This window comes from Vicia villosa, unplaced genomic scaffold, assembly GCF_029867415.1.
Source record: "Vicia villosa cultivar HV-30 ecotype Madison, WI unplaced genomic scaffold, Vvil1.0 ctg.001531F_1_1, whole genome shotgun sequence".
NCBI classification, from domain to species: domain Eukaryota; kingdom Viridiplantae; phylum Streptophyta; class Magnoliopsida; order Fabales; family Fabaceae; genus Vicia; species Vicia villosa.
Genome location: NW_026705654.1, coordinates 151,135 through 177,880, shown reverse-complemented (window position 1 = coordinate 177,880; position 26,746 = coordinate 151,135). Strand labels below are relative to the sequence as shown.

General features: G+C 36.5%; 4 protein-coding genes across 4 annotated transcripts; 3 read left to right on the top strand and 1 right to left on the bottom strand.

The window, feature by feature from the left end:
* The first annotated feature begins 1,278 nt into the window (after nt 1-1,278).
* Nucleotides 1,279-2,352, top strand: LOC131635680 (F-box protein SKIP23-like). Its single transcript, XM_058906318.1, has one exon. It carries the CDS (start codon nt 1,279-1,281, stop codon nt 2,350-2,352), a length of 1,074 nt encoding a protein of 357 aa, XP_058762301.1.
* A 9,437-nt stretch (nt 2,353-11,789) lies between these two features.
* On the top strand, nt 11,790-13,534 carry LOC131635679 (F-box protein SKIP23-like). The gene is made up of 2 exons (XM_058906316.1): nt 11,790-12,919; nt 13,338-13,534. The coding sequence occupies exon 1, from the start codon at nt 11,790-11,792 to the stop codon at nt 12,903-12,905; it is 1,116 nt and encodes a 371-aa protein (XP_058762299.1). The 3' UTR covers nt 12,906-12,919; nt 13,338-13,534.
* Nucleotides 13,535-15,308: 1,774 nt separating this feature from the next.
* On the top strand, nt 15,309-16,690 carry LOC131635687 (F-box protein SKIP23-like). Its single transcript, XM_058906325.1, has one exon. The coding sequence runs from the start codon at nt 16,099-16,101 to the stop codon at nt 16,636-16,638; it is 540 nt and encodes a 179-aa protein (XP_058762308.1). The 5' UTR covers nt 15,309-16,098; the 3' UTR covers nt 16,639-16,690.
* Nucleotides 16,691-20,699: 4,009 nt separating this feature from the next.
* LOC131635678 (uncharacterized) lies at nt 20,700-21,443 on the bottom strand. The gene has a single exon (XM_058906315.1). The coding sequence runs from the start codon at nt 21,441-21,443 to the stop codon at nt 20,700-20,702; it is 744 nt and encodes a 247-aa protein (XP_058762298.1).
* Between the last annotated feature and the right edge of the window lie 5,303 nt (nt 21,444-26,746).

Below are 26,746 nucleotides of genomic sequence, written 5' to 3'. Positions count from 1 at the left end.
ATATATATATATATATATATATATAAAAGATTTTTGTAAGCCACACATTAGTTTTCGGTGTCTTCGTTTTACGATTCTATTCGGGTTCCTCACCCCCCCCTAATGTCCATGATGGCGTTTTTAGTTTGATTTGGAAGATGGAAGTTTCGTCTAAGATAAAAGCTTTTGGGTGGAGGCTTTTCCGCAATAGACTTCCAACAAAGGACTTATTGGTGATTAGAGGTATTGTTCTCCTTTTAGAGAATTCTTTATGTACATTTTGTGGTAATTTTTTGGAAAACTTGAATCATCTTTTTTTTAGTTGTGGGGTGGTGAAGAAGATATGGCATGAAATAGCGGTTTGGGTTGGTAAAGGGGATAGGTTTTTTGAAGAGTGTTTTTCGTTATTTATGGAATGACACTCATTTTTTAATGTGAATATGGTGAAAGATAGGAAATTGGGTGTTGTGTGGCTAGCTACTACTTGGGCTATTTGGTTGGTTAGGAATGGAGTTTGTTTCCGGAATGACTCTTGGAACGTCAACGATACCGTTTGGAATATTAAGCTTTTGGTGTGGAAGTGGTCTTTTTGTGGGAATATTACACACCCCAATTATTCTTTTTACGAGTTTTGTAAGGAGCCGGTGTATTTTTTCTCGTAATGGTAATTGGTATGTAATTTTCTTTTTCGACTTTCTAGCCTCTTGGTGTATTCGGGTTGAAGAACCCCCTTAGTTCTCCCGTTATATATAATTTCTTGCCTTCTAAAAAAAAAAATTTAAATTCTTGAGGCAAACTGTTAATATTATAATAATAGAACTAAAACATTTAAATAAAATTATAATATAAATTCTCATATTTCTGAATAATTTCTTTATTTTTAATATAATTTTAAAAAAAAATCAATGATAAAATTATATATAATCATTCTTACTAAAAAATATTTTTTTCATATAAAAATAATATTTGAGGTAAAAAAATATCAAGTGAATCTTAAATCACGAATATGGATTCATTTACCTGATTCCCAAAATCAAGATCCCATATGTGTTTCATTTTTCAAATTCTTACCTCAATCCAAACTTTCATAATATAAACCATATGATTTCTTCTTTTGATTCATATATTTCTTATTTATTAAAATCAGTAAAAAAAATAATTAGAGTTTATCCAACTACTATATAAAAAAACACTAGTTTACATGTAATCTCAGCCCTAACCCTAATGGATGGCATATTCTCTGAGTTGCATACTATTTCTACAGTCAGTCTCACCACCAAACCTTTCCACAAAAAATCAATGGCAGATTGGACTATGCTTCCAAAGGAACTCCTGCAATTAATATCTGAAAAACTCAACAGTGAATTCTACCGCATTCGCTTTCGTTCTGTCTGTTCCACGTGGAGATTTTCTATACCAAAACCTTACAACCCTTTTCCCTTCTATCTTCCGCAATTCCCTGACTCCAGTAGTTCTTCTATTTACTCCAGGGATTCTGATATCCACAAACTCGACAAACACAACATCTTTATCCTCAAACCGCCCACAACACCAAACCAACAAACTCTATACCGCCCTTGGTTGGTCAGAATCAGTCCAACTTCATCCGGAAAGTTCAACCTATGGCACCCCCTTTCACGTAACAGTCTTAATATACCTTATGATTCGAGTGTGCTAGACATCAGTCAACTCTCTGTCTTCGATATCGCACAGATGTATGATTTGTCTACCCCTGTTGCCGTCTTTCATGGGGAAGAGTTTATGGGTTCTGTTGCCACGTTTCAAGGGGAAGAGATTCTGGATATTGTCACACAAGGGTACTCCGGGGAGATGGTGATGCTCCGTCATGGAGACGATAGTTGGAAACAGATCCCCAATGAGGCACATTTCTACCATGATATTTGCATTTTTAAAGGCCGGCCTTGTCTGGCAGACGGAACCGGCCGGACTGTGATGATCGGATCAAATTTGAGCGTTCATTTGGTGGCTGAGCCAGTGTATGGTGGTTATCTCTATGGTGACATTAAAATTATGGTGGAATATGAGTCTGAGTTATTGCTAGTTCACAAACAAGGATATCATCATCGTGGAGATCTAAGGATTGATGTGTTTAGGGTTGACCAGAAAGAGAAAAAGTGGTTGAGATTGGCAAATTTAGGGGATACAGTTGTGTTTTTTGGGCAATGTCATTCGTTCACTGCTTCTGCTTTGGATTTGGGTTTTGACAAAGGGAATTTTGTGATTCATTTTAACAATAACGATATGAGTATTTTTCACTTGGACCAACGGCAGAATTCGCTTTTGTCTGATTATCCAGATTATTTGAAGTTGTTCTGGCCACCTCCCGAGTGGATCATTAGTAGGTGTTTGTAATAGAGTAAGTTATTTGCATTGAAATTTCTTAATGTAATATTGATTGATAGTGTTACATCTTGTAATAAGAAGAGTGATATATTGAGTTTGTATGGAGGTTTCTCGAAATTGGTCTTTGATTAGACGCCCAATGGTATTGGCGTCACATAAAAATGTTTCTTCTGAATTTGCAGTGTTTATTAGTTATAGCTACTTTTTGTTCTTATTTAACATTTTTGTATTTTCTTTTGTAGGTATTGACGAATTCTAATCCATCTTTAGCTTGTGTTTGATACCACTTAGCCAAGAGACTTGATGTTTGCTGTAGCAGCTGCTGTTTGTCTGTTAGCCAGGATTTGTTGCAATTGAGGGTCTTGGTTTAATGGGGTTATACTATTTATATATATTTTTTTCATAAGAGACTCTTATATTAAAGAGAGTACAAAGGGTACTCAACCTTTACAAGAGGAAGCAGGAAAAAACCTGAAAATAAAACAGAACTAACCAACTAGCTTTACATACATAAAGATGGATTTTTAAACCACTCATAAAAGTTACTATTAATCCTATCTTTGGCTTCAATAGCAAGCCACCACCATGAAAACCAAACAATTGAATAGAATAGTTCGTCACAATCCAGAACCGCATTGTTAAATATGATATTGTTTCTAGCCTTCCAAATACACCACCAAATAGTCATTCAAATGGCTGCAGCCCTATTGCTTTTAAACTTCCCTTCCATAACAGCAACACCCACACGAAATTGGTCACAGCATTCTGCTACTCCCTGAGCATCAATGTCCAGCCACAACCTAATGTTTCTCCACATAAGGCACAGTTTGGGGCATTGGATAAAAATATGTTTCGGTTCTTCAACAGCCAAGCCGCAAAACACACATAGAGCCTCATGGTTATTTTCAATAATTCCCCGTCGAACAAGCTGATTCCTTGTTGGTAACCTGTTGTTGATTGCCAGAAATTCATTATTTTTACTATTGTTTTGTGGCACTTATCGATTCTTTTGTATTATATTCTCTGAATAATTCCCCGCTTTTTGTATAAATATGTATAAATAGGATTTAATTGAGTTTTTATTCATTTATATACCATTTGATAGTTTTCTATTCATATTGTAGATATTGAGTCGCTTTTGGAGCACGAGCAATAAAGTGCCAAAGACACGGCTTCAAAACGCGCAATTTTGAGCGACGGAACCAACGAATCATCGAATAAATCTCAAAATCAAATAAAAATAAATCATCAATTTAGTTGATATTCATTCATTATTGAATAGAGCATGGAATAAGCTTTCCAACGCTTCGAACCGGACGCAAATCGGAGTTACGGTTCTCGAGTTATGGCCGAAACAATGCAGAACTTTTTGTTGTACTGGTGTGTCTCGCCGGGCGAAAAAAGGACTCGCCGGGCGAGCCCAACCGACCCTAAAATGTGCCAACTTGCTGTCTGGAGTCGCCGGGCGAACCATTTTAGTCGCCGGGCGAAGCAGTGTCGGCAGAAACGTGTTTTAAGGTAGAAAAATCACATTTTTGGAGGTATGGTTGGATATTTTAGAGCTCCAATCCATCCAATAGCATTTTTAGAGTGGAATGATGCTAGAAAACACATTGGAGCTGTCAAATGGATGATCCGGGGTTGAATCCTTCATTAATCGGAGCCGACAAACCGGGAGATTTTTGGGTTTTTCTCCATTTCTTCTCTTTGTAGTTTCTTTTGTGAGTTTTGTTATGTATATACTTTGATCTCATATATATTTGTTGACTATTATGTTATATAAAGCTTGCTTTCATATTTTTATGGATTATTGTCTTAGATTGTTGCTTTGTTGCTATGTGTTTGAGTTGCTATAGAGATGTAGACCTCTAATGCTTATCTAGGATGATTTTCTATTAACTTAATTGCAGAGATGGATTAGGTTGATAATCACTTAGTGTCAGTGCTTAATGCGTCTGAGTGGTCGTGTTTGTCTGAGAGATCGACATTTACGGGAAGCTCGGATTTCTCATGTGTTGTTTAGGTGTCTGAGAGATCGTCACGTAGATAATATTGTGGGTTGTGTTGTTGACATGTGGTAATATTGATAGGTTGCAAGTTGAGTATATTCGGTCAATAAGTTTAAGTTTGTGAAGAGTAGATTATATGCAATACTTGATAGTTTCTTCTCTCTAAAGAATGAATTCTTTTTGTGTTAATATTTACTTTTCCATTTTTTATCTTTAACAAATTCAATCCAAACTCATACCTATGGAAACGGTTGAACGGCAGTTCAATGCACTAGTCCCTGTGGAGACGATAAATTCCCGAATAAATACTTCCAAAACTTTTGTTGCTTGCCGCTTTACCGCTTCAACACCTGTCAAGGATTACTCTCCAGCAAAAAATTTTGAGTTTAGAAGGTACCTTAGCAGCCCAAATGAATTCCAGCCCCTGCTTGGTGCCTGCTTCCAGCTCCCCCTCTACAAGTTGTTGTTGTAACAAACAGTAACCCGAACGAACCGTATACCGTTTCGACACATCAAACGGCCAGACAACAACGTCATCAACACTATCATGCACCATAACCTCCTCAAGCAAATATTTCAACTCAGTAAGTTCCACTGTTGCAAGCTGACCGAGTACCTCTTGCGCACTAGGGACGTTCCAACACCACCTACCATTATTCCAATAGCCCACCTCTTGCACAACAGCATTTTTAAACACAGATTCCATATACAAAGCCGGAAATAGTTCGGACAAATATGTTCTTCCTAGCCAATGTGAGTTCCAAAACCGCGCCATATTACCTTCTCCTATTTTAATTACCACATTATGGATTAAACCTCTTGCATTACCACACAATTCCACTAAGTCCCTCCACCATAAAAAGTCCTTTTGATCATCAACAATCTCTTCGAAATTCATGAGCCTATCCCTCACCTCTCCATAACGTGCCCTTAATAACTCACTCCAAATAGCTCTCTCACCCACAATCATTCTCCAAGCCCACTTAGCTAATAAGGCCTTATTAAAACAAACAACATCTTTCACCCCCAACCCAACTTCAGCCTTTGACTTACAAACAGAAGCCCATTTCACCCATGCCACGCTCTTTTTATCCACAGCCCCTTGCCACAAAAAGTTCCTTTGGATTTCTATAATGGTCTTAGACACTTTGGCAGGCATCTTAAAGAAAGACCATTGATAACTCGGTAAATTAGAAATCACACTGTTTAAAAGAGTCACTCTGCCCCCTATGGAAAGGAGCTTTCCTTTCCAACCAGCTAACCTTGCTTTCATGCCTTTAATTACCGGATTCCAAAAGCTAATTCTTCTATGGTTTCCGCCAACAAAAACTCCTAAAAACTTAAAAGGGAATTTATCCACCTTGCAGCCTAAAAACACAGCTGCAGCATTCAGAAAATCAGTATCACAACCAACCGCATACAGCTTGGTCTTATCAAGGTTAATTTTGAGTCCCGACACCAGTTCGAATCCCCTAAACAACGCCTTTAAACACCACAGATTCTGCCAGTTGCCTTCACCAAACAGTATCGTATCATCCGCGAACTGGAGCAATTTATATTCAGCTACACCATTCATATTAAATCCTTTATACAAACCTGCATCTGAAGCAAAACGCACCATCCCTGCCAGCCCTTCAGCAACAATTGTGAACAAGTAGGGAGAAAGTGGATCTCCTTGCCTTAGTCCTTTAGAAACAGTAAAATCCACAGTCAGACTGCCGTTCACCAAAATAGCCATGCTACTCGTAAACACCACGGATTCCATCCATTTCATCCAGCGGCCTCCAAAACCCATACGATTTAACATAAGCCTCAAGTACTGCCAATCTACACAATCGTAGGCTTGGGAGAAGTCCACCTTACAAATTAAACACTCTCTATTATATCTCTTAGCATAATCAATTATTTCGTTCGTAACCAACACTCCGTCCAAAATCTGTCTTCCCGGTATAAATTCCGTTTGATTACTCGAAATCAATCTTCCAATGACCTTCCTAAGTCTACCAGCTAGCAGTTTTGATATAATTTTGAGCATACCTCCAATGAGACAAATAGGTCTAAACTCCTCTAGACTTTGTGGATTATCATATTTGGGAATAAGCACCAGGAATGCTGCAGTCACTGCCTTAGGAAGCTTACCTCCTTTATGAAACACTTTAATACACTCCACAACCTCTTCTCCTATAATGTCCCAAGAATTCCTGAAAAACTCCAAATTGAATCCGTCTGGCCCAGGGCTTTTATCTCCATCACCCTCAAAAACAACACCTCTAATTTCCTCTTCTGTAAACTCCACTTCAAGCTCAACAGCCTCCTCATGTGTTAGCTGGTTAAAAGGGATAGAACTAAAAAACGGTTTTGGATTGTCACACCTTTTAAATCTCTTCTCAAAATGATTTCTAACAACACCTTTCACCTCTGCCACTGATTCCACAATCATTCCATCTTTATTTTTTGCCACAATGATTGAGTTTCTTCTTTTTCTTGCTTTCATGATGTTGTGAAAAAATTTAGAATTGTTATCACCCTCCTGCAGCCATTTGTACCTTGACTTCTGCCTTAAAATGCTCTCCTTCAAGTATAAGTTTTTCCACACCGCCTCCTGGTTTATACTTCTTTTCTTATTAACCTCAACAACTTCGTTCTCCCCTATCTGCGCCAAACAGTCCTCCAGCTTGTTCATATCTACAACATCCTTGTCAATCCTAGTATCAATCCACCCAAAGGTGTTCTTATTCCACCAATTCAGTCTCCCTCTCAGTAACTTTAACTTTTCCTTGAAAATAAACATCTTGCTACCTTTAACATTTAAATTATCCCACTCATACTTCACAAAGTTTTAAAATTCTTTATGATCATACCAGCATCTATTCACCTTAAAAGCTTTAGGCCCCCAGTCCTTTCTTCCTATTTTCAACCAAACCGGTTTGTGATCCGAAATATCCCTCAACCCCATCTCTTGAGCCACTACTCCCCATTGATCTAACAGGTCTTCACTCAATAAAATTCTATCCAGCCTACTGCAAGCTTTCCCATTAGGTTTAATCCAGGAAAAAAGATTGCCAATGACCTGAATATCAACCACTTCCATATTATCTATAAACTCCCCAAATTCCACCATAGCTCCCCTATCATTAAAGTTTGCCTTGCCCCATCTCTCCTGTCTACTCTTTATGGCATTAAAATCGCCACCAATCACCCATTCACCCTTCTCCGATTTTTGTTTCCAATCTAACAGTTCCTTCCACATCAATCTCTTTTCAGAGAGCCTACAAGAAGAGTATATATTTATAAAGTATATAACCTGACCTTTTACAATCGCTTTGATTCCTAGAAATCCACTGCCTGCAAAACTGAATACAGGTTGAATTGCTTCTTTCTTCCAAATTGTAAGAATTCCCCCAGATCTTCCTACCGCATTTCCTACAGACCAATCAAACTCCTTATTTCCCCACACCCCAGAAACCACCCCTTCAGACATCTTCACTATCTTCGTTTCTTGAATAAACATCACGTCAGGGTTATTCCTCCTGATAATCTGGCCAATTCTTCGTCTTTTCATAGAATTGCCACACCCTCAGACATTAAAGGTCCCAATTAACATGGTTCCTTAATTGTCAACTCCCTCGCGCCTTTTCCCAGATTCTGTTCTTTCCTCTCCAAATTTCGTATGAGCCCTTCGAAAACTTCATCATCTTCTTCTCCCTCAATGCCCAGCTTCTTAATGGAATGCCACACCTTCTTGGGGACGCTATCCACTACTTTCTAGATTCTCTAATTGACTCTGTTCACACAAGAATCAGAGATAGAATTTCCAGATCTGCTAGAGTATTCCGCCCTCCTGATAATGTCACCACCGACATCTTCTTCTTGATTGGAGGTACCTTGATTATGTTGTTTGCAGCCAATACTCGAACTAGGGTTAATTTGGGCATGAAGTAGTGCTGTAAAATATGACGGTGCATACGGTATTTTAACCGATTCATATATATCCATAAGTGCCTTCTTTCTATTACTTCTAATACTACCCACTAGGCCATTGTGGCCCACAAAAGTGCAAGAAATTGGATCAGACTCCTGCTCAAGGCCCAATACGAAAACCCCATCCTCATTCTTTTGGGTCCCACATTCTCTAGCCCCAATTGATTTTGACTTTAGGCGGTTACAAGCCTCATCACCATCCTTAATTAATGTTGACTTTCCCAACACGATTTCTTTTCCTATTCCAAATTCCAAGACCTCTGCAAAATCACGTACACCCACCAAATCTTCTTTTCCCATGCACTCGTGCATACTTTCCGCCACCAACGTACCATCAACGCCTCCAGAGCAGCTATGCTCCGTACCACCTTCTGCTTGAGTTGATAGGTCAGCCCAAAAGTTCTTTGTATCCTCTTTGTCTTCCTCCTCCCTGCTACCCTTAGATTCATTCGAGCGCCACGCGCCACCGTCATCCTCGTTATCTTCTTCCAACGACCCCCCTGAATCCTCTTCCTTCTTGTTATCTTATGGCACCATAAGTCGCTTTGGTCCGTGCATATCCTCAACCAATTTAATCCCATGCACATGCTCATTCACCTCCAGATTAAAAGTCTCATTAAGCACCAATGCCGATTTCGTTCTAATCATAAAACGGGCAACATCCATTCTTTTGTGCTTCATAGTTTCTTCATCTGAACAAACATAAGTGCCCACAAAACCAGAAATAAACTCAAAGAATTTAGGACACCAAGCGTGACATGGTAATCCATAACACCTCACCCATGTGAGCCTTTCATTATCAACATCTTCTGGGGTCCAAGGATGTATATCCGAAAACCATTGTCCAATCCAATCTTTAGCTTCTTCCACCAGGGCCTTGATTTCACCTTCCTCCTGTTTTTCAAGTAAACACAGGTTAGCACCCAATGGTGTAACCTTGGCTCTAAAATATCCCTCAGAGTGAAATGCTTCTTAGATATTGAACGTCATTCCCGGATTCTCAACAACCCCAACGTAAGCCATTTCAAACCGCTTCAGATCCGCAGCGTCAACATTGAATTGTAGATGTGCAAACTTTGGTTTCTTATCCTTCTTCTCCCATCCTAGTTCTTTCCTTGCATTTACTGTGCCATTACTTCTACCTCCAACACCACCAACACTTCTCTCGCAGAGCTTCTCCTTCTCTAAAACAACATTAGCATAAGATCTTCCTCCTTGTTTATTATACTTCGGCCACAACTCCTTAGTGATTGTACTGGTATGATTAATCTTTTCATGTGTTTCCACTCTTGCACCCCCCCCCCCCCCCCCATTTGCAACCTTATCGAAAACCCTTTTCTCCCTGCTAAACCTTGGTATGTTAGCGTATAATTTCCTTCCTCGTATGAAAATATTGTCTAGTTTCATAGCTAGCTCCTTCTCATTGTTCACCTTCCTAAATCTCGCAAAACCATATCTCCTACCATTCTTATCCCTTTTTGGCGGTATTGCCACTTCAAACACCAATCCATAGCCCTTGAAGATTTCAAACAGATCCTTTGCGCATAATTCTTCCGGAAATTCCGTTATGAAAAAACTAGTCACCGCATCTTCTATACAGCTCCCCTTCCCTCTTCTATCCGTCCAAATCGAACCTTTGGTGTGAGTCCTGCGTTGGTTATTTTTCCGAACAGTCTTCCAACCACCGTTGTCCATAATTCCAATCTTAAAACTAGTAACAGCCGCCCAGTCAACCGAACAAATCCTCCAAAACCAAGGCCCCTAACCCTAAGGTTAGGAGTTTAAGCCGAAGATCTTAGAGCAATATTCTAGTTCATGGATGTTCTCCTTAGTAGTTTCTCTTATGTAGAGCAATATTCTAGTTCATAAAAATTTTAGACAATTGTCATTGTCATTCATTTAGTCGTTACTGTTCTATTTTAATTTGTTGGTATAAAAGCATAAACTTTCCTTATCTCTTTTGTGTCACGAGTTTCATGCTTAATCAAGGAATTACTTTATTAATATTGCTTCATCAAACTATTATAGCAACTTTTAGAATCCGTCACATTTTTGTGTTTTTGCTTTTTCTTGCTTATGTAACTATATTATTTGCATCAGCTACATCCACGCGAGCACTAATCTTCAAAAGTTACTATGTAGCAAAGGTAACTTGAGATGTGTGCACGAATTAAAATTTATTCTCGAGTCATATTTTATACAAGCTAAGCATGATGCATTAGGCATAGAGAACATTAGTTATTCTGGAGGAAGACAGACACTATGAATTTGATGAATGAACAATTGGAACAAAAACTAAACTGTTTGTAGTAATGATAAACTACAAACTAGTGCAAACAAAATTACAACAATGGCTAGAACAAGGTAAAGAACAAGAATTTACATAGATAAAATTTGCTTATTCAACTTGATCTAAATTGAGAAAGAGAGCAATTCTTTGATCCATAATTAATCAAGAGGCTTGACACAAAATTCCAACAAATTCTTTAATTATTATTATTTTTGTTATAAATCAATTAGAAATAAAATTTTTAAAATGTGATTGTAGGTTACTAGATTAACTTCTTTTTTTTAATGGGAGTTAGTTTAAAAAGTGGGTTAATTGAAAACATAGGTATTAGATTTTTTTTAATGGAATATAAAACTAAATAACCAAATACAAAATGATTACTTTGTTTTTTACTTTTATAAATGTTACAAAATTCATTGTTGATGCAATTACTTTTATAAATGGAATAAGTATAAAATATTTTTATAATCGAGAAAAAGTCAATTATAGATACAATTACTTTTATAAAACGGCAATAAATTATAAATCTTTTATAAACGGGAAAAAGTCATGGGTGCGGGACGGGACGGACATACGAATATTGTATCTTTTATGAACGGAATAAAGTCAATAAGTCAATTGTTATGTCTCTGTGTAAAGTGTACTACATCATATACTCATATATTAGTTAACATGATTTCTGTATATCCTAACAAATAATATAATCTAATCATTTAAACTAATATTTATATGACATACCTATTTTAAGATATTTTTTCTCTATATAATTTTATATATATTTCTTAACCATAAATATAGTAATATTTATATCGAAATTACGCTATCCGTGCAAACGCACGAGTCCTTTGTTAAAAAGTTTTAATAGAGTTTGCCTATAAAACTTAATTAGTAAATTAATTTTTGTTTCATCTAATACAACGACTTATAATATTCTTCTTTCTTCTTAGAGATGCTTTGCTATAATTAAAATAATAAAAAGATATATAATTATATAGACTTCTTTTAAGTCTCTTATTGCCACACATGAAATGACTTAAAGTATTATTGAATTTCTTAGTTTTAAAAAATCATAAAACAGTGGCTTTTGCCATCTCAGCCCTAACCCTAATGAATGGCAGATTATTTCCAGCGTCACTCTCACCACCAAACCTTTCCCAAAAAAATCAATGGCAGATTGGACTATGCTTCCAAAAGAACTCCTGCAATTAATATCTGAAAAACTCAACAGTCAATTCTACCTCATTCGCTTTCGTTCTGTCTGTTCCTCATGGAGATTTTCCATACCAAAACCTCACAACCTTTTTCCCTTCAACCTTCCGCAATTCTCTGACTCTAATGATTCAGATATCCACAAACTCTTCAAAGACAGCATCTTTCTCATCAAACCACCCACAACATCAAACCAACAAACTCTATACCGCCCTTGGTTGGTCAGAATCAGTCCAACTTCAACCGGAAAGTTTAAATCATGTCACCCCATTTTACCTCACAGTCTTATTATACCTTCTTATCCGCGCGTACTGGACTTCAGCCAACTCTCTGTCTTCAATATCGGACACATGTATATTCAGGGTATAACCCAATATCCATATTTATCTACCATTGCATATCATCAATATGATAAGTCTGTTGCCGCGTTTCAGGGGGGACGACCTCTGGATATTCTCACACGCAGGAATGACTCTCGGGAGCTGATGATGTTCCGTTGTGGGGATGATCATTGGACCAAGATCAACAATGTGGCGGAATCCCGCAGAGACATTTGCATTTTTAAAGGCCGCCCTTGTGTGACAGACGAAACTGGTCGGACTGTAATGATTGGATCAGATTTGAGCGTTCATTTGGTGGCTGAGCCTGTGTTTGATGGCGATGGGGACATTAACATTATAGTTGAAAATGAGTCTGAGTTGTTGCTAATTCACAAATATGAAGATGATGATTATGATGGTTATGATGATGATTATGATGGAGATGAGCCTGTAAGAATTGATGTGTTTAGGCTTAATCAGACAGAGAAAAAGTGGGTGAAGCTGGCAAATTTAGGGGATAGGGTTTTGTTTTTGGGGCAAGGATATTCGTTCACTGCTTGTGCATCAGATTTGGGTTTCGACAATGGGAATTTTGTGATATATTGTAACCATTATGATAATGTTTTTGGAGATACTGCACTGAGTGTTTATCACTTGGACCAGAGACAGACTTTTCCCTTGTCTGATTATCCAGATTATATCAAGTGGTTCCGGCCACCTCCGGAGTGGATCATCAGTAGGTGTCATCAGTAAGTGTTTGTAACAAAGTAAGTTATTTGCATTGAAATTTCATAATGTAATAGTGATAGATGGTGTAATATTGTGCCTAGTTTTCTTTGTTATATTGGATAAATTTTGGAACTAGTGCTTTTGGAAATAGCAATATTGAAATGACCTTCATCTTGCATTTTGAACATGAGTTTTTCCAACTAATACCTTCTTTGTTAAGTTGAAATTGGTGTCCGGGATTTTATTTTTTTCATAAGTTCCTTTGTTTAACTCAAAAATTAGGGTCTACTAGCTAGAATTTAGGTCTTTGAAGTAGGTCATTCGTTAGAATTTAGAAGAGGTTTACTAGCTAGTATGGTATCCCTGAAGTGTAGAAGATCCTTCTATATGCTTTAACATGATTTTTGGTATAAAGCTCAAAGTTCTTATTTAACTTTTCCATATTTTCTTTCGTAGGTATTGAAGAATTCTTTCTAATCCATCTTTAGTTTGTTTTGGCGGCCTCAGAAGAGAATCTTGTAGTCCCGTAGTAGTATATGATGTTAATGAAATTAAAAGAATTGTGCATTCCAGTTACAATCCATTTAGAAACAATGATTCCAAGTCTGTGTTTGTTCCTTTTCAATGTTATAGTTGCCAAGATAAATATCCAAGTTGAGGTTGATTGCTTTCAAATTCCAGTCCTACATTGAAGACCATAATCTCCATTTATATATGATTATTGCTTGCAACATAAAGTTGGGTTTGACATTAGAGTAACGATACAACTACATTACCAATCTAGTATTTATAGTTTCTCATTAAAAGGTAGTAAGGAGTAATCTCGTGCCTTATCTCTAATTTGGTGTTACCAGTTTCATGCTCAATTCATCAAAATATTAACCTTTTTCTTGCTTCTGTAAACTATATTTGTTTGCATCAGTTACATATCATGAGCACTAATATGTAAAACTGGCTCCATCACAAGGCACTGTTAATTCCCAACATGTAATCAAATTTATCAACTTCACCAAATGGCCTTATCTGCAAAACACAAAGCTATGCCTTAAGGTTTAAATAATTAGTGAATACTATATTTGTAATCAGTTTCACAAGGTTGCTCTTAATTTTCCTATATGGAGTAGGAGAAGAGTTTCATTCAAATTTGGAAAAGGGAAAAAATATTTGATAATTAAAACTTTTCACGTGATTTTGAGCTTGTCCATCTTTTTTCGTAAGTATAAGTGTATAACAAATTAGTAGCATAAATTGTGGGAACAGTTCAAGCGATTTTCATGGTTGCATAACTCGATTTTTCATCGCTCATTCGGTTTTTGACGGATAAAATTATTCAATTTAGGCTTTGAAAATGAAGACCTATCTAGAAGCCTTAGATCTTTGGGAAATTAAAATTATCCAACTGGTCGGACTGTGATGATTGAATCAGATTTAATCGTTCATTTGGTGGCTAAGCCAGTGTTTGGTGGCGATGTCCATGGCAACATTAACATTATGGTGGAAAATAAGTCTGAGTTGTTGTTAGTTCACAAATATGAAGAGTATTATAATAATTATATTGATGATTATTATGTTGACGAGCGGGTAAGGATTGATGTGTTTAGCTTGACCAGAAAAAGAAAAAGTGGTTGAAGTTAGCAAATTTAGGGGGTACGGTTTTGTTTTTTGGGCGATGCGATTCGCTTACTGCTTCTGCGTTGGATTCGGATTTTGACAATGAGAATTTTGCGATTTATTGTAATGATAATGATAATTTTGTGATTTATTGTAATGATAATGATAATTATGATGTAAAGAGTGAAATGAGAATTTTTCACTTGGACCAACAATGGAGTTCATCTTTGTCCGATTATCCAGATTATTTCAAATTCTTTTGGCCACTCCTGGAGTGGATCGTCCGTAGGTGTTTGTAACAAAGTATGTTATTTGCATTGAAGTTTCCTAATGTAATTTGCAACTAATACCTCCTGGTGTGCCTACTTTTCTTTTTTAGATTAGATAAAATTTGCAACTAATACCTGTTTTGTTAAGTTGAAATTTGTATTTGTGCTTCTATTTTTTTCATAACTTCTTTGTTTAGCTTTTTTCTTATACACAACTATTTCTTTTCTGACTTTTTTTTTTTTTGACAGAATTTCTTTTCTGACTTAAAACTACTTATGAGTAAGGGATTAACAAATGCAACATGAGATTTATGTAAGGACTATAAGTCTTGGACATAGTTCATTGATTAAAATTTAGAAGAGGGTAACTAGCTAATATTTCATCCATGAAGTGTGGAAAATTATGCTATATGCTTTAACATACTTTTTGGCATAAAACTAAAGCTAAAACTAGTAGTGCATTCTTCCCCCATTGCGTTTGAAGAAGGGTGTGTATTAGATACCACTTAGCCATGGATTACTAAACAATCATTGAGAAATGGAGAGATGTAGTTATTATTGCGAGGAAAGTTAACCAACTTCCAAACCCCATTATTTTCAATGGGCCGGTAGTTATGCATTCAAAGCCTATTCAGAATGAATGAAAGATTATCCTAAATATGGAAATTTGAGAAAGATTGTGATATGACCTTAGCGTGACCAAATCAATTTCTTGATTTCGACCGCTCTATCTCCTTTATTGAAAAAGAGAGATTCTATAATCAAAACCCTAACCCTAATTCCTCTTTCACCCCTTTTACACTCTCTATTCCCACCACCAGTGAAGCAGCCATGGCAGATTGGTCTGAGCTTCCAAAAGATCTTCAGCAATTAATATCCCAAAAACTGAACAATCATTTCTACGTTCTTCGTTTTCGTTCTGTCTGTTCCTCCTAGCGCCTTTCCATACCAAAACCTCGTAACTATTTCCCCTTGAAACTCCCGCACTTTTCCCGTCGCAACAAACTATACAATCACAACATCTTTCTCATCAAACCATCCGCAACACCCAACCAACAAACTCTCTACCGCCCTTGGTTGGTCAGAATTTGTCGAACTTCAACCGGAAAGTTTAACCTATTTCACCCCTTTCACGTCACAGACTTAATATACCTTCTTATTCGAGGGTGCTGGACTTCAGCCAACTCTCTGTCTTTAATATCGAACAGATTTATATTTGCGGAGAGTCATATCAAAATTCATCTACCATTGAATTTTGTCATTATGATCGCTCTGTTGCAACGTTTCACAGGGAACCAATTCTGGAGATTGTCACAAGCGATAGAAACTCCGAGGAGATGTTGATGTTCCGTCGCAAAGGCAATGATTTGACTAAGATCCCCAATGTCTCAAGCTTTTACCGGGGCATGTGCATTTTTAAAGGCCGGCCTTGTCTAACCGACTATACTGGTCAGACTGTGATGATCGGATCAGATTTGAGCGTTCACTTGGTGGCTAAGCCTGTGTCGGGCTTCGATTTCCATGGCGATATTTACATTATGGTGGAAAATGAGTCTGAGTTGTTGCTTGTTCAGAAATATGATAAATATGAGCCTATTGATGTGTTTAGGCTTGACCAGAAAGAGAAAAGGTGGCTGAAGTTGGAAAATTTAGGGGACATGATTTTGTTTTTGGGACGAGGCTATTCGTTTGCTATATCGGCGTCGGATTTGGATTTGGACAATGGGAATTCTGTGATTTATTGTAGTAACTATATTCGTAACGAAATCAGGGTTTTTCCCTTGGATCAACACCGGACTTTTCTTTTGTCTGATTATCCAGATTATTTCAAGTTGTTCTGGCCACCTCCGGAGTGGATCGTCAGTAGGTGTTTGTAACAGAGTACGTTATTTGCATCAAAATTTTCTAATGTAATAGTGATTGATAGTGTATTATTATCATGCCTAGTTTTCTTTGTTATATTGGATCAAATTTGCAACTTGTACTTTTGGAAATAGGATTATTGAAATGATCTTCCCCTTACATTTCGGGTCATGAGTTTTTCCAACTAGTACCTTCTCTGTTATGTGGAAATTGGTATTTGGGCCTATTTTTTTTCAGAAGTTCCTTTGTTTAACTTCTAAAAGTTAAACTCAATTTAGGGTCTACTACTTACGAATAAAATGGATTAACAAGTGCAACATGAGATTTACTAGCTAATATTTTATGAAGTGTGGAAGATTCTGCTATCTGCTTTTTGACATAAAGCTCAAGATAAAACTAGTAGTGCATTTTTTCACCAAGGTAACAATGTCTATACTTGTTATAAGAAAGAGGGATAACTATTGAGTTTGTATGGAGGTTTCTGTAAATTGGTTTTTGATTTTATACTCTAACTTTGCGGGAAGGGTGGAGTTAGAAGTAGTTGTTGCAAAGTTATTAAGAGAAAGTAGTAGTTGATGCTTAATTGGCCAAAAAGGAAAACATTGAACGAAATATTATGCATTTTGTCAACATATTTTCCATATATGCCAGTAAATTTCTAAACAAATCTAGTTAGGGATGAAAACTATTTATATCTTTTAATAACTTGCTGCAGGAAAAAATCAGCACACAAAAAATGGCTGATGGTTTGCTTCATAATTCTTGAAAGATAACTTAATTGTGCTTGCAGACCCGGACAATGATTTTGTCTGTAGTCTATAACTTCTCTAACTTATAGAATGGTCTAACGTATAGAATGGTGTTAATAATCATGTGGTATACGTTAAGTTACACCCTTAGTTTATTTACTGTTTCCGTAAGTTGAAATGAAAATGCTTAGAAATACTTGTTAACTTTTTTTTTTGTGTAAGCAAGATGGAATTAATAGGAGAACTAAGGGTTCTCAAACCTGTTTATACGAAAGGCGGATACAAAAGCCAAAAAACCGCCGAAAGGAAATTACAAACCAAATATAATTATGAGAGGAAATACAAAGGATCTTTTGTAAACTCATAAAAGCTATATATTGGGTGCGTAATTTCTCCAAAAAACGACCACTTCCATAATAAAGATTTAATCTTCCAAACCGTATTATCGACATCCCACCCTTCATTTCGGAAGCAAAAACCGTTCCTAGATAACCATAATATCCACAAAATAGCTAACTAAATAATACCACATCTACCCTCTTTAACTTTGTTCTTTTTACAAAAGAGGTACCAAGCCATGAAACTTTGTAAACAATCTTCTTCCAAAACGGACTCCGGCTTACCAACCCAAACCTCTATCTCCCTCCAAACCACTCTAACCATGTCGCACTTGAAAAAAGAATGGACACAACTCTCCGGATTAATACCACAAAAAACACACTTGGAATTCTCTATCGACAAAGCAATGCCTCTATCCAACAATAAATCCTTTGTTGGAAGCCTATTTAAAAAAAGCCTCCAACCGAACACCTTAATCTTGAAAGACACATGAACCTTCCAAATCTAATCCTTAGCTTCGTCAAATCTATTCGGGGGGCCCAACGGATAATTAAACCCGGCAATAAAATCGTAACAAGAGGCTACGGAGAACGAAATTTCCCCCGAACCGCACCACTCCACCTTGTCTCTCCCTACCGTGGAGACCTCACGGCCAAGCAACAACGTGTTGAGCGCCAATAGCTCCGCCACCACCAAACCCTCGGAATTAACACCTGTATCAACACTAAAACACCCCCACTTCCAAACACCTTCCACCCAACCTCCCATACTAGCTACCACCACCCTTCTCATTCTAGAAACCATATACAACTTCGGAAAAAGATCCTTCAAAATAAAATTGTCCACCCAACGAGACTCCCAAAACGGAGTGATAAATCCATTTCCAACCACCAACCTACAATTCGACACTATCGGATCTTCCACTGACACCTTACCGATAGAAATCAAGTCCTTCCACCACACCGAAGAAGAACAAGAAGGAGAAGGAGAATTTGTATTAAGAGTAGAAGACATACCTCCGCAAAAGGAATTCATGACTACATCACCGTACCGAGCTTTAAGTAATTTATACCAAGGTGCCTCTCCGCCTTCTAAAATTCTCCACCTCCATTTATTGAGGAGAGCAAGGTTAAAAGCACTCACATCTTTAATGCCAAGACCGCCTTTGGATGACGGAAGACAAACGTTCTTCCAACTCACCCAATGGATCTTCCTTCTCTCTTCCATTCCCCCACCCCATAAAAAATTGTTTTGAATTCTCACCACCTCTTTTACCACCGAAGAAGGCATCTTGAAGAACGACATAGTAAAAATGGAAAGCGAACTAAGAACCGATTTAAGTAAAGTGACTCTTCCACCTAGGCTTAAGAATCGATTTTTCCATCCCGCTAGCCTCCTCCGAATATTAGTCACAAGATGCAACCAAGCCTCTTTTTTCCGCGGATTGCATCCCACCTTAATACCAAGAAAGGTGAACACACTCCCTTCCACTTTGCAAGACAAAACGTACGAAGCGGCCTCCAAAAAATTATTACTAACATTTATACCGATTAACTTACTTTTGTGATAGTTAATACCAAGGCCCGATACCAATTCAAACGCCCTAAGCACCGCTTTGATCGCCCACACATGCCTCCATGAACTTTCCCCCACCAAAAGAGTATCGTCCGCAAATTGTAAAATATCTATTAAACAACCACCATTAATATCGATGCCTTTGAATTCCCCAATTTCTCCCCTTTCTTAACAAGACCCGCTAACCCCTCCGCCACCAACACAAAGAGGAACGGCGATAACGGATCACCTTGCCTCAAACCCTTCCCCACCACAAAGTACTTGATCGGACTTCCGTTCACCAAAACGGACATAAAACTACGGAAAATCAACAACTCCATCCAAGACCTCCACTTACCTCCAAATCCCATCCTATCCAACATATATATTAGGAAATTCCAAGAAACTCTATCGTAAGCCTTTTCAAAATTGACTTTAAATAACAAACAACCTTTACCTTCTTGCTTCATATAATCCACCACTTCATTTGCAACCAACACCCCATCTAGAAGTTGTCTTCCCGGGACGAAAGCACTTTGGCAAGGCGATATGATCGAGTTCAAAACTTTTTTCAATCTCCCCGCTAAAAGTATAGAAAAAGCCTTATACACACCACCCACCAAACATATGGGCCTATAGTCATCCAACCCCACCGGGTTGGAAGATTTGGGAACCAAAGTCAAGAAAGAAGAAACAATTGCCTTAGATAAAGTTCCTCCCCCATAAAAATGAATGAAACAACGCGTAAAATCCTCCTTTAACAAGAACCAACGCCTCTTAATGAACATGAAAGTGTATCCATCGGGGCCCGGGCTTTTATCACTCCCACATCCCCATATAGCTTCCTTGATTTCATCTTCTTCAAACGGTCTTTCAAGAAAAACACGATCAACATCACTTAACCTCTTAAAAGGAATACCATCTAAGTTCAAACTATCTTCCTCCATCTCAACAAATTTGGAAGCAAAATGAGACCGGACCGCCTCCTTCACTTCCTCCACCTTCTCAACTAAACCTCTGGGACACATAATAGGGCCAATATGATTAAGTCTTCTCTTCTCTCTCACCACATTATGAAAGAAACTCGAATTTGAATCCCCCTCATTTAGCCATTTAATCCTAGATTTTTGGACGAGCATGTTCTCCTTAATCCTAAGATTCAACCACATCCTCCTATTCGCCTCCCTCCTACCATTCAAAGAATCAAGGAAATCCTCTTCATCCAATTCCTCCAACAACTCATCGCCCTTGTTAATCTCCTTTATGCTTTCCTCCACCTCCAAGTCAATCTTACCAAAAATCGTCTTATTCCACCATCTAAGTCTCTCCTTTAATCTTTTCAATTTTTCACAAAGCACAAAATCGGCTCTACCCACCATTTCCACCTCCTTCCACTCCAATTCGACAAAAGGAATAAAAGAGGGGAGGGAAAACTATTCATTGTTGAACTTGAAAGGTTTGGGTCCCCAATTAGAGTCATCCTTCACCAACCAAATCGGGCAATGATCCGAAACATCTCTATATCCAACAAATTGACCAACCAAACCCCGCCTCTTAACCACTTCATTAGACACCAAAAAACGATCTATTCTACTCATCGATCTCCCACATCCGCTATACCAAGTAAGCTTCTTACATTTGCTAGGAATATCCACCAAATCAACATCCTCAATGAACTTTCCGAAAAGCTCCGCCCCACTAGATAACTCACCGTCCCTTCTACCTCTTCTCTCCGACGCATTTTTAACGGAATTAAAATCCCCTCCTATAATCCATTCTCCATCACGATAAGTGTTCCTCAACGTCAAGATATTAGCCCACAACTCTTTCTTTTTAGCCAGGAAACACGAAGAATACACATTAAGAACATAATAGATGTCACCCTTCCAAACAACTTTAATTCCCAAATAACCTTCCCCTTTGAAACCAAGCAAAACCTCCACCACACCTTTCTTCCAAAGAGAAATCATACCACCTGACATGCCGACCGAATTAGAAAAGGAAAAATCAATATCCGAATTACTCCAAAGACTCTTGGCTAACCCCTCCGTACAATTAGTGAACTTAGATTCTTGAAGTAAAAAAATGTCGGCCTCGCCTTTTTTAATAATATTACTAATCCTCCTTCTTTTAAGAGCATTACCTCCCCCTCTAATGTTAAAAGATCCAACAATCATTTCAACTTGTTCATATTCTCCTTCTTTGACTCTAACCTTTCTATCTCCACACTTTTTAGCTCGTTCAACTTCGTCGCAAAATGCTCCCTTCCTTTTGGACCACCCACCCCTAACGCATCAATAGCCAACCTCAATTTAGCGCCTTCCCCAATATTCACATGCTCCCATTGTTTAGCATTATTGACCGAAATCAAGCAACTATCCGGATTGTTGCCATGGAGCACCATAATATTCCCACCCAGAGAACCACCACTCCTCAGGCTAGCTACCCCCCCCCCCCCCTTCAACTTCTCACAACCACCCCCCACCGAATCCGAACCCGCCTTACTGCCAGCTCTCGAAACTTTTCTAATTCTGCCTTTCCTGCTCAAACCCTTCATCCTCCTCATTAATTTATTGTTAGGACAACCCCCTAACTCAGCAAGATTCTTGAATTTTACTCGTTTTGCACCCACTACATTATTACAATCCGTAGAACATGGAACCTCCGATGCCATCGCCTCCCCCGACCCCAAACAACCATCATCACCACTGTTTACAGATACCACCTCCTTTCCCCTGTCACCTACTGATAATAACGCTCTATCGAAAGAGCCACCCAAACCAACCGAAACGTTTCCTATGTCCACCGCTGACTCAGAAGATGAGTGAGCAGCGTGAACCTCCTGAAGCGTCCCCAACTGAACCGAAGGAGCGGAGACAGGGAAGAGAACAGGCCCTGCAGAATTCTTAGGTTCAGACTCGAATTCCTCAATGGAATCCCTAGAACCAGGACTGCTGCCTGAATGCAAAACCGGAATACCACCCCAAGAATCGAAATCCTTAGAGTCAATAGAATCAGAAGAAACAGATACATCTAACGGGCTGGGACCACAAGGCAGAATACCCTTAAGTTGAAGTTTTATAATATTAGGATTGCAGTCCATACAACTAACCTTATAGAAAATCAAACATTATATTTAGCTTTCAGTTAAAAGTTTGATTTTCTTTTTATATTGATATAATAGAACATAATAAACATAAGGAGGACCATATATTTGCACTGTTGGAGACAGATCAATTCAAATGATATGTTGGTAATTTGGTGGAGTGAAATGTGCAAACAAGAAATTAAACAACAGTTCAGTACATTGCAGTAGCTTCCATTTTATTCTCAAACCATATCACTTATTTGGTGTCTTTGCAATGTAGTTCACAAACCAAACCATTACACAGAGTATTTATATAACTCCATAACCTTCTTTCAAGATGGTCTGCTACTAATATCATCCCACCAACCAAGCACTCACATGCTTCCTCTCTCTAACCAAATTTCCTCTCCCAGTTTGATTCACCAAATAGTGACCAAATGCAAGATGACTAAGATCAGCAAGACTGAAGAAATCACCAGCCAAGTACTTTGTCTTTGATAGTCTTTCTTCATAAATATCCAATACTTTTTTCAGCTTTTCATCACTCTCTTGAATCAGTTTTTGGTCAGAAGGAGCACCCTTTAATGGAGCAAACAGAACCTGGACAACCAAGTTGTAGATTGTTGGGTGAAAGTTATGTGCTTCCACTTCAAGCCATTTTTCCACAAGACCCCTTTCTTCTATTGTCTTTCTCAATAAATCAGTACCTTGGTTTTTGTACTTTTCTGCATAGTACCTGATTATTGCTCTAGATTCTGAATAATTAATAAAACCTTATAACAAGATAAAAGTATGATTTGATAATTATGTCAATGTTGTTTCTGAGGTGATCTTATACAACTGTTGTCACTCTATTTGCAATGAAAGTATTCCTACAAACTAGTGCAAACAAAATTACTATATTACAAAGAGAGAAAAGGCACAAACGAAAAAAACCAAGAAACAACCAAGCTACACCCGCAGGCAGAAGCAATCATAAGATCAGTGCAAAAAAATCTAGGACATAAGCCTACACTCCAAAGCTCGAAGAACTGATGTATGAAGGTTGGCTGCGTGTATATAGTTAGCTTTCTAATAAATCAAACAAGCGAAATTGGTACTATACGGTTTATATTCCTATTACCCGAATAAAGCAAATGGATTCAGCACTCATGAATTAAGCAAACATGATTTAACATACGCAAGTTAATGATAAAGCAACGCTAAATCGCAAAACAGATCAAGGAACATAAACCGATCGAATTAAATCAATAATATTATGTATGAATTGAATTAAGCATGCAACACATATAGAAGATTATTGAAAGGGAAAAGAATCTACTTTAATATATAAAAATCAATTACCACCAAATTTCCTTAATTACCCTAATCACAATCAATTTAAGATGGTTTTACATACCCATGAGAGTAATTACACAACTAACAATAATTACATTCCAACAACTAATTTAATGCAAATCTTTTTTATTGGAATATGAAAAATATGCACTACGTTCTATGGAATATGTACTCACGCTGCAGTCATTTCAATACCTAAGCTTTGGAAAGTTCATTGCTTTTGAACTACAGTCCCTTCAAATTCTTTCTCTCCATCTATAAATTTATTCTCTTCAACAAAGTCGTATATCATTCTCTTCAATAGTTCCTTCCAATATTCTAAGCATTGAAAATATTACGAATTTGAACCACAACCCTTTCCAATTCCTTTCCTCCATCTTTAAATTCATTCTCTTAATCAAATATATTTAAATCTTTTTTATATCAAACAAAAGGTTTCTTTTCATCTTCCTTTACCTCATTATTTTTTCATCTCTACCTTTTTTTAATCAATAATCTGCTTTTCTTTTTATTTTATTGATTTTTCATAATAATGAATTCTTGGTATTTTATTTTTCAGAAGTTGCTCAGTCTACATCAACTGTCGCCGTCTACAACCGTGCCGCACATTCCTTCTTCCGCTCAGATCCGCAGGTCTAACATTGTCGCCATTTAAAGTCGTCGTTGAATGTTTCTGTTTTTCCCCTTTTCATTTTTTTATTACTGATTCAAGCTTTAAATTTTTGGTTTTGATTTCATAAAAAAATGAGAATGTAACCGTGATGATTGGTTTTTGATTTTGCAGAAATTTATTTTTTTCATTTTGTTATTTTGGGATGAGGAAGGAAGCTTTGGGAGTTTTTAAGGAAAAACAAATAAATCAGCGTAAGAGAAAGCAAATAAACACCATTTTTTCGATATTCTTTTTGGTATAAAGGATTAGAAGCAAAAACTTTGTCTGTGTTGCTGTGTAATGATAAAAGAAGTGTACTTTAACCATCTAAGTGCATATAATCAGGCACACTATAATCTAAAATGGCACCAATACTACTTTTTTTTCTTCATTAATTTAATTTTCTTATTGTATAATTACATTTAATAAAAGATCTTCATTATTTTCACTCTTTTAACATATCAATTTTTTATTATTGTTTTTTTACGTGTATTAATACACAATAATATACAGGTGGAATGGAAGATTTTGAAGGAAGAGAAATTATTTGTTTTCACATAAATGAGAGCATGTCATTAGTTCATACTTTTTTATTAAGATATTATTTCTGATTATTTTAAGTGATTTTTAATAGAGATTTCTTAAAAACATAAATAAATAAAAGAATGATGTTTCGTAAAAATATGTATTGTTATTTATTCTTATACTTTTTGTGTTTATTTTTATAATATAAATGCACTTTCATGTGATTAATATATATTAATAATAATTAATATTGTGAGATTATGTAATTATCACAACATTAATTTTCTTAATTCAAATTGATTTGAATTTTGAAATTTTTTAAATATTTTATTTAACATGTTTTTTCCGAAACAAATAATATATTATATTTATTAGGCGTGCATATCTTATCAAGTTCCCAAAAAAAAAACTTTTCATTTGCAAATTTTACATTGGTAAGCGATTCCTTACCCTAGAATTCAAAATGAATTGTAATTATTGATATCAAGATTCTTTGAATTTTCTAATGTGTTTGGATTATTATTAATAGTATTTAATTTTGGAGTTTTTAAAATTGATACATATATTTAAGGGACGATAGTAGTGCCGTGTCTTCCTAAGTAGCATAATTGGCATGTTTTCAATATCTAATATTTTAAAGGTTGTAAATACCATTGAATTTTTTTATAAACTATTAATTATTATGATTTTTTTAATAATCATTACCATTTTTGATTTTTTTAAAATATTAATAAAATTAAAAAATAATAAACAAATAACTTATAAAATGAAAATTGATAATAATAAATCATTTAAATAGAGTAGTCATTGTATTTATTTTCGCAACTAGCATAATTGACATATTCTCACTATCTAATATTTAAAGTGATGTAAATAGCATTGAATTTTTTTATAAACTATTAATTATTATGATTTTATTTAGTAATCATTATCATTTTTGTGTGATAAATGTATTAATGTTGAAATAGTTTATTTTAACCCTTTCTACTAAAAATAATTATGCTTCTATAAAAATAATTTAATCGCTAAAGTATAATAGTTGATGGAAAATCATATATTCTATTCAATAAAAAAATTCATATAGTATAATATTTTTATATGATAACTATTGTTAATTAATTATCCATTATTATATTTGAAATTAAACATTTTCCTACGGCCATATGCATTCACTTTCCTAAAGTCATGGTTGTTGACTTCCTCAATGCAAATAATATAATTAAGTTTTTTATTACTTCTCATTTAGCATAGAAACTTGAGATATAAAGAATATATATCATCTCTACGTATAAACGTATCTGCATTTTAAGATTTTAAAATAAATGACAATTAATTCAGTCATTAGCTGATAATTTTTTTTTTTGACCAAAGCAAAGCTAACTTCTTTCATTTAATAAAATAGTCTCAATACAAGGAGGTATAACGTTAACATAACTACGTCGAGACCAAGAATTGGCCGCCTTTGTTAGACAATGGGCAACCATATTCGCTTGACGTTTGACAAACTCTACCTTAAAGTTTGGAGAATCTAGTAACAATAGCTTAATAGACTGAATAATAAAATTAAACTCGGAGCTTCCTGTAGCATTGGATTGGATGGCTTGTACCACCTGTTGAGAATCACTCGCAAACACTACATGATCAAGATGAAGATCTACCGTCCTTTGGATAGCTTCTTTCAAAGCCAGCGCCTCTGCTTCCAAAGCGGATAAAGTACCCACACCCCAAGCAACACCCGCTTTAACAAAGTGACCCATATTGTCCTGGATACACCAACCTCTATTAGAAGTTCCTTTATTGCGATTAAAACCCGCATCAACATTACATTTTAACCATCCCACAGGTGGGGGAGTCCACTGTTGACTATTTGGGGGAAT

Coding starts and splice junctions, on each gene's coding strand:
- LOC131635680 (XM_058906318.1), top strand. CDS start 1,279: ATGGCAGATTGGACTATGCTTCCAAAGGAACTCCTGCAATTAATATCT.
- LOC131635679 (XM_058906316.1), top strand. CDS start 11,790: ATGGCAGATTGGACTATGCTTCCAAAAGAACTCCTGCAATTAATATCT.
- LOC131635678 (XM_058906315.1), bottom strand. CDS start 21,443: ATGATTGTTGGATCTTTTAACATTAGAGGGGGAGGTAATGCTCTTAAA.
- LOC131635687 (XM_058906325.1), top strand. CDS start 16,099: ATGTTGATGTTCCGTCGCAAAGGCAATGATTTGACTAAGATCCCCAAT.